Source organism: Thalassophryne amazonica, chromosome 5 (genome assembly GCF_902500255.1).
Source record: "Thalassophryne amazonica chromosome 5, fThaAma1.1, whole genome shotgun sequence".
Classification (NCBI taxonomy): Eukaryota; Metazoa; Chordata; class Actinopteri; order Batrachoidiformes; family Batrachoididae; genus Thalassophryne; species Thalassophryne amazonica.
Window position 1 is genome coordinate 40,114,186 of NC_047107.1, and position 8,356 is coordinate 40,122,541.

The 8,356-nt window shown below is 44.0% G+C and overlaps 1 protein-coding gene and 1 long non-coding RNA gene across 3 annotated transcripts in view; both read right to left on the bottom strand.

The window, feature by feature from the left end:
- LOC117510360 overlaps positions 1–8,356 on the bottom strand; it is a 903,074-nt gene that overhangs the window by 162,650 nt on the left and 732,068 nt on the right. The window lies entirely within an intron of this gene.
- Positions 1–8,356, bottom strand: part of slf1 (SMC5-SMC6 complex localization factor 1) — a 102,110-nt gene that overhangs the window by 47,923 nt on the left and 45,831 nt on the right. For both annotated transcript variants that reach the window (XM_034170050.1, XM_034170052.1), the window contains one exon: positions 6,010–6,086. In XM_034170050.1, coding sequence (XP_034025941.1) covers positions 6,010–6,086 — 77 coding nt within the window. The remainder of the gene's footprint in view (positions 1–6,009; positions 6,087–8,356) is intronic.

An 8,356-nucleotide genomic window follows, 5' to 3' on the forward strand; every position in this document is an offset into this window, starting at 1 on the left:
GACGCAGCCCCTGCTTTAATCCTGATTTAATATTGAAAGCTTCAGTTTTTTGCTATTTACCAGAACACTGAACAAATCTAGTATGTTTACATGTATGTACAATGTCAAACAAAAGCTCTTCTAGTGTAGGAAAAGAAGGAAGCTTGATGTCAACAGCAACTATGAGGCTGCAATAATTTCAACGGTGGCTCCTTTATAACTGCTGCATTCACACATTTAAGAGTTGAAACAGTAATGCTGGCCACTTTACACTGAAAAGCTGAAAAAGACTCGACTAGAAAATAGGTGCACCTGTATGACAACTTTGACATATGCATGGACACAGTAAAGTGGAAATGAAATGAGCTATTGATTAAATTCAGAAATATAAGTTACAAATATAAGTTGAAAAAATAAGTAAAATTTTATAACTGTTCAAAACCATGTCAAGTGATGCGTTCACATTGTTGCAGTAAATTGCATATGAAAACATAAACATGAAGAACAAATTAATACCATCCCTCAAAATATCCAATTAGTTCAATGCTTGCATGGTGGGATTTACCAGCTTACATACCTTTGTTGGTGAGGAAAGATTTACTGGCCTTGACATACTGAGATCCTTACAGAATCATTGGATGCTCCAATTGTAGCACTTCAGACAGTGAGCTAGGCATCAGAGCATCTGGGTTTGTGATTACCCTGGATCAAGATGAAGATCCAGGCTTTCAGTGACTTCCTGAACTCAGCCATTAGAAGTGTATCTGCATGTGGTGAATGTGTTGAACGTACAGAGACATTCACTTATCTTGGCAGTGATATACATGCCTTTGGAACTTCAGCCTTTGAGCTCAAGAGAGACAAGTGAAGAGCTTATGGAGTCATGAGGTCCCTTGACAGAAGCGTAATGCCAATACCTTTAAGTGTTGTTACCCTATGATGGATTGCGTGAACTGATTAGTAAGGGATTGAAATAATTTGTGCAGTGCAAAATAGCACTTAATCCATCAGTCTCTGGTGGATTTGGGGCTCTGATGGATGAATGGTGTCACATTTCCACTGTCAACACAAATCACTGCATTCAGCACAACAATTTTCCTGGTTTCAAAACAAATAAGCATACCGGAGAAGCCGGATTTAAGCGGGATTTGCTGAGGTCTGAAGGCAAATGAGGATCATGATGTCATACTTTATCACTATGTTCATGCACTGATAGCATCTTCATCACTGCTGGTGTTCAATGCAGCTGCAACAGTGAGGACTGCAAACAGCGTTCTTTCTCTGTGATCCTTTCTCGCCAAGAAAATCCTACGGGTGTGCTCTGATGTCCAGACAAAAATGCACACTCCACAATGCCTTTTTGTTCAGTCTAACCTTGGCTAAATGAACAGCCACAGTACATGTTGCTGGGTCGGTAATTGTCCTCTCTCCCCTCGAGCTGAATTTACACTTTAGCCTAGTGTGAAGCATTGGACAACCATGGGATATGAAAGCATGAGCATCGTAGCAGTAACAAACAAGTACAGGACAAAATGGTAAACAAATGTACAACCACCGAGAAAGCTCTCTACCTGATGTCCGCTCAGTTTTGAGCATGCACAAAACTTTCTGCTGGACTCTGCAATCAGCTGACAAGGAACGCATTAATGAATGAGAAAAGGACTTGTACAGAACAAAAACCGACATGAATGGATATCAATTTTGTATACATTACTCTTATGTTTCTTCAGTCTATCATAGTGTGACCGACAATTTAGCAGGAGAACGAAGGTCCTAGTCTATAAGGCCGTGGTGTTTTCTGTTTTGCTGTACGGTTATGAGAGGTTGTGCTTCTCCGGACATGATGCAGCATGCAGTTGCCTCAGTGGTGAGGACCACAGCAACTGGAACAGGCCAAGGGGACATCCACATATCACCTCGCTGCAGCAGACAGACAGCTTTTGGAAGGTGAGGATGGACCATTTGTCTAACTAAGTGTCTGCCATCTAGGACCCAAGGTGGTTCTGTAGTGTGATGGCTGTAACAACAAAGTGCAGTGCCAGCAAGTGCTCCCAGACTCCATCTGCCCTCCAATTATCGATGTATTCCACCTTAAACTTCAGTAGTCGTTAGAGACCTGTAACTGATAGCTTCTTTGTTGTGTGTCAAACCTCCTAAACATTCAACAGTTTGCTTCATGACTACAGCAAAATTCACCTTGACAATTTGGATTTGTTCTACTGATTTAAATTCCTGCTGAACCTGTGGAGCAAATGTGGGACCGCAAAAGACAAGTCCAACTCCTTCCAAATCCCTCAACTACTCTCAGCCACTTTGACAAACATACCAAGGTTCCAGGAGGGGAGACAGTTGAGAAGTGCAGAATATAAGAAAGCCCTCTTATAGACTGTATGTGGGTGAGAAAGCATGCATGAAAAAGAGAGACAGAATGGGAAGAAGAAGGGATGAGAGGGCGAGAGGGGAGGATGCTGTGCTGATGGTTCATCAAAAATTTATGTCAACCACATCGGTATAGAGATCACGTAGTGGAAAAACAACACATGCCAACAGCCGTGAGTCTCTTGCCTCAGCCCTTCCTCCTTAATTCCTCCCCCTTCCCCTCCTTTGCACCAGCACAGGGCCTTTCTGATCAGGTGGAGGGGGGAGATATGAGCTCTGACACCTTTGAGAGTTCACACAGAGTGCCATGCTTTTAATTGTGGTAAGTTCCATCAGTGCAGCCACTGCCTATCTTCAACACGTCCGTAATTGCGGCATTTAATATCCTGAGAGTAGAGTCGTCAGGCATGCAGTTCATACAATCGTGTGTTTTGTGTGGAAAAACCCATTGTTTCTGTCCACACCACTTATTAACTTATCCATTGCCTTTTAAAAAGGTGAATAAGACATGTGGGAGAAAACACAACAGGGGCCACAGTGTTGAACTTCAATGCGAGTACTCGGGCCAAGAAGTGTAATACAGAGGAGTTAGAGGTGCTAATTCTGCACAAACTCTGCATGTGCATACACAACTGCTGAGTTACCCTTACAGCTGACTAGATGGAAGTGTGTGGTATGATGTAAAGTAATCACTCTCCCTGCACATTATGGCCCAGTCACACGGCACTTTAACGAAGGGCAACAAAGCCCAAACAAAACAAGAAATCTGGACTTTCGTTGGCATCGTTTAACCTTCGCGCAGCTTTGTTGCTGTAGCTGGTGCTTAGTCAGGATTTTTAAACTGTTGAAAAATTTGAACGAAGGGCAATGAAAACCTCAATTTATCCGTGTTTCGCTTTGCTGTCGTTCTTTACGTTTTTAATCGTTTGTTTAGTTTTCGACTGGCTGAATGTTTTCACACAGTGCAGAAGCCGGTTTGTGAGCGCTGAGACTGCTGCTGTGTTCATGTACCGTCGGAAATTACAAGGCAAACTCAGCCTGCTTGCTTAGATTTTTTTATCTGGGTGGGGGGGTCAGCTTCAATGGGCTCAGGCACCTTATATAGGCCAGAAGTAATCTTTTGTGTGGATACAATTAATTATTTTGCCACAAGCAACTACTGAATTTGAAACAACAAAAAAGTTGTGTAATTTCTGACGATACTAGAATGCAGCGTCAGCGACAGCAGCACCTCCTGCGTGCGCTTATTATTTTTTATTAAATATAACAATATGAGTGTAATAATGACAATCTGGCCCTTATGTACAAGTGGCAACAGGCAGATAATTCAAAAGATTATATAAAGAGCTGTTCTGGAAGGCAGAATTCACGTTGTGGATCAGCTGCAGCTGGCTGAAATAACTGCACGTGAGTCAATGCGCGTTCACATGGAATGATCAATTTACTGCTCTGATATATTCAATCATCTTTACACATATTTATTCCCCTTTTTGACAGTTTTCTGTTATACGAGGTCTGCGAGAAAAATAACGTACCTTTTTATTTTTTTCAAAAACTATATGGATTTGAATCACGTGCGATTACATCAGCCAACCTTGAACCCTCGTGCGCACGCGTGAGTTTTTTTCACGCCTGTCGGTTACGTCATTCGCCTCTGGGCAGGCTCTGAGTGAGGAGTGGCCCACCCACCTCGTCGGAATTCGTTTGTCTGACTTCTTCCTGAGAGACTGGCGCTTTGCTTGATCAAAATTTTTTCAGAACCTGTGAGGCAGATCGAAGTGGACACCATTCGAGAAATTCAGCTGGTTTTCGGTGAAAATTTTAATGGCTGATGAGAGATTATGGAGTGTTACTGTCGCTTTAAGGACTTCCCATGGAGCGGGACGTCGCGCAGCGCTCCGAGGCGCCGTCGTCAGCCTGTTTCGAGCTGAAAACCTCCAAATTTAAGCCTCTGTTGACCCAGGACGTCGTGAGAGAACAGAGAAGTTTCAGAAGAGCTCGGGATCAGCAGTTTATCCGGACATTCCACTGTTAAAGGAGATTTTGTAATGAAAGACGTGCGGACGGACTGGTGCGTTGCCATGCAGCCGGCGCGGCGCGCCGCCACAGGAAAAACACCTCCATGTTGATAAACATTTGTAAAAACCAGGCGGCTTTTGATGGCTTTCAGTAGAGTGAGTATCTGAGAAATTGTTTAACAGCTGGACATGTTCCAACTTGTCCTTAAGGCTTCCAACGGAGGTGTTTTTCCTGTGGTGGCGCGCTGCGCCGGCTGCCTGCCAACGCACCAATCCGTCCGCACGTCTTTCATTACAAAATCTCCTTTAACAGTGGAATGTCCGGATAAACTGCTGATCCCGAGCTCTTCTGAAACTTCTCTGTTCTCTCACGACGTCCTGGGTCAACAGAGGCTTAAATTTGGAGGTTTTCAGCTCCAAACAGGCTGACGACGGCGCCTCAGAGCACTGCATGACGTCCCACTCCGTGGGAAGTCCTTAAAGCGACAGTAACACTCCATAATCTCTCATCAGCCGTTAAAAGTTTCACCGAAAACCAACTGAATTTCTCGAATGGTGTCCACTTCAATCTGCCTCACAGGTTCTGAAAAAATTTTGATCAAGCAAAGCGCCAATCTCTCAGGAAGAAGTCAGACAAAGGAATTCTGACGAGGGGGGTGGACCACTCCTCACTCAAAGCCTGCCCACAGGCGAATGACGTAACCGACAGGCGTGAAAAAACTCTTGCATGCCCACGAGGGTTCAAGCTTGTCTGATGTAATCACACGTGATTCAAATCCATATAGTTTTTGAAAAAAATAAAAACGTCTGATACTTTTCTCACAGACGTCGTACATCAATGTATATGGCTTAGAACATAATACAGTGATACAGCAGTGACCACAGCACACCAGAGGTTTTTTTTTTTTTTTTTAAATTGGAACAAGATAGAGCGCGCAGCATGTCAACAGACAGTGAGGATTCTGATGATGGAAATGATCCCTCCTTTGTTCTGGACGAGGAACCAGAGCAGGTGGTCCACTGACGTGCGCACAGATCTCCACAGCTTCTGTTTGCAGTTTCTCCAGGACTCAGGTGCTATGAGCTCCGTCCCAGCGCTGAGTCCTGGAACTCAGAGATGCAGACACACACTGCTCCAGCAGTGGTTCCAGGCGCGTTTCATTTCTACTGCATTTATATAGCGCTTTTCCATCTGCATCAGACTCTCAAAGCGCTTTACAATAATGCCTCACATTCACCTCAATGTCAGGGTGCTGCCATACGAGGCGCTCACTACACACCGGGAGCAATAGGGAATTAAGGACCTAAAAACGTTGAGATCGTTACCTTCGGTTTTGTTTAGTTCCTCTTTCGTCCCTTTTGCGCTCCTGATTTGCAGGCTATTTGGTTATAAATCTCTTTCGTCCACCTTTTCTCAACGAATTGTGACCTTTTTTTACTTTTTTCCCTTCGTTCAGGAATCGTTGTGCGCCGTGTGACTGGGCCATAAGGTACTCTTCATTAAACTGAAGCTGATGACAGAGCCTTCGTGTCCCTGTTTCATGATAATCTAGTGCAGTGCATAAGTCCATTAAAAGTCAGTTCCTTGCAAATGTGCAGCGTTACTGTCAAGCCAAGCCAATGTGAGACCAACCTGCTGCATTGACTCTGTTCAAACGTCTCGGGATGCTCTTTTTCCCCAGGCTTCCATCATTTAATAAGGTCTGATTTCTGTGCAAAGACAAAAAACATATATGGGATTATGATTAAAAAAAATTTTTCTAAGCAAAATCAAGACAGAATTATAAGTAACATCTGCAAACAAGTCAATGACTGACCATTTCATCATGAGGTCATGGTGACCTCATGGTACAAAAATGGAAGAGGTGTCAATGCACTGAAAAAGGTGCCATTAGGAAATGAATCCTTTGCAGAGCTGTATCATCTTACATGTTTTCTGACCATATCTGTCAAACCCCTGCTGTGCAGGCCACACAACAGCCCATTCCCTATTCCTGTCTCCAAAGTACTTTTCCTCCTATTTAACGCCTCAAAGGCAGAGGCGCAGTATTCAACATGAGCAAGCACATTAGGAGGAATAACTAGTACAGAAAGCGAAGCCTCTTCAAAGTAGTGGTGTGCTAATAGCTGTGGGCTGTCACTAGTCCACTGAGAGGGTATGGGAGATCTGCCTGCATGGAGTCTGACAGGTGTCTGTGTGTATACGTACGTGCATGTGCACATGCACTGGACTGAAGCGGAGTGCCATCCGTATTACAGGGAAGAGGCTTGTTCCCTGGTAATTGGCTTGTTCAGAAGCCAGGAAGCAGCTGCCAGCAGTGAGGAAGAAACACACATCCTGTCACATTGCTTGTTATTAGTGGGGACAAGACTGAGAAGAGATGAGACAAACTCCATGGGAGCGTGTATGAGAAGCCATAAGCTTGTCTATGTTGATGGTATGCCACTTCTCATCTCAACCCACTTCACCCAAATGTCCTCTGTCCATACATAAGCTAGAGTGGCTCATATGCAGCATGATCTGTTCCAGCGTCATGGTACACTTTAGGATTGCCAGCATTCTGTCACTGGCCTTGCTATCAATTTTGGGCCTAGAGTAGTATGTGCCCTTGAATGTTGGTTCTTGGGTTCTCATGAGTCATCATGTGAGAACAGAGGCCAATTCTTGAGGCACGAGATTTCCACCAGATGTTGCATAGGAAGATGCCTCAGGAAGGGGCACCATGCTCACAATGCTCTTGTTTGTTCTTGATAGTCTGCATTTTCTTATGTTCGAATGCGGTGAAGCCAGTAGAGCACAGCTGTCTCCAACGTGGGAGATCAAGGACATGTACTTCCCAGGTAGTAATATCAATGTCACTGGCTGTTAAATTTGCCTTTTAAGTTGTCTCTGAACCATTCCAGGATGACATTGGCCCTCTTTCAGCTAAACGTGTAGCAGCATCTTGGGTATCCTTGAGTCGGTAAGTTGTCCAAGATTCGCAGCAGTAGAGTAGGGTGCTCAGGAAGATGGCTTTGTAATTGCTGATTTTGGTGTTAAGCTCATGGTCATTATAAAGTCTGTTGATGAGTCTGCCAAAAATTTGGCTTTGGCTATGCACCTTGCTATTTCTGCATCTTGGTATCCCTTGCTGCAGACTGTAGTAAGAGAACCTGTCAACATACTTCATCTCTGTGTGGACAGTCTTGACGGTGGGAGGGGAAGTATTATCTGGGTGCTGCAATGGCACTGTTTGGTACATAGCCTCAGTATTGCTGAGACTGAATGTCCAAACCACTTGCAGGAGGCAGCAAATTTGTCCATTATGAACTGTATGCCCTTCATGTGTGTGTACATCAAGCGCACAGTCATAGGCGAAGAGTGCCTCAAAGATCTTGGACCTGGCCTGGAGCCACATTAAGTTGAAGAGCTTATAGCCTGTGCAAAATTGGATGAAGACACCCCTGTCACAGTCCTTGAAGGAAATGATCAACATGGCAGCAAAGAAGGCTGAAAACGGTAGGTGCCAAGACGTAACCTTGCTTAACACTGTTTTTCACAATTGTCTGTAATTCACAATTAAAGACCTTGCTTCCCTGCTGGCTCAATCGGTGAGACCCTTCATCTCATTACAGGTACTTTTAAGATAAAAGAAAGACTAGCCACCTATCCCTGGCTATCCTACCAGTAACCATCTATTTGCCACAGCCAGGTGAAACAGTCATGGTCAGAATGACTGGTGATGTGCCAAAAAGTGACTGCCTGCCAAAAACAGATTCTCTGCTGCACAAATACACTTAATGTTAACTTTATGTCCACAGTTATACCAAAGGTATGTGTCTGTTGATGTTTAAGGTTTTTTGTAACCGAAAGATCACAGTTTTGTCCAAAGAAGTGTTTGCAGTTAGCTTAACCCCATATGGCACTGATGTGGTTGCGATGGGCTATAGTACTGATACCGATATTTTTGTGCAACATCTCTATTTTTATCTAGAAGTTA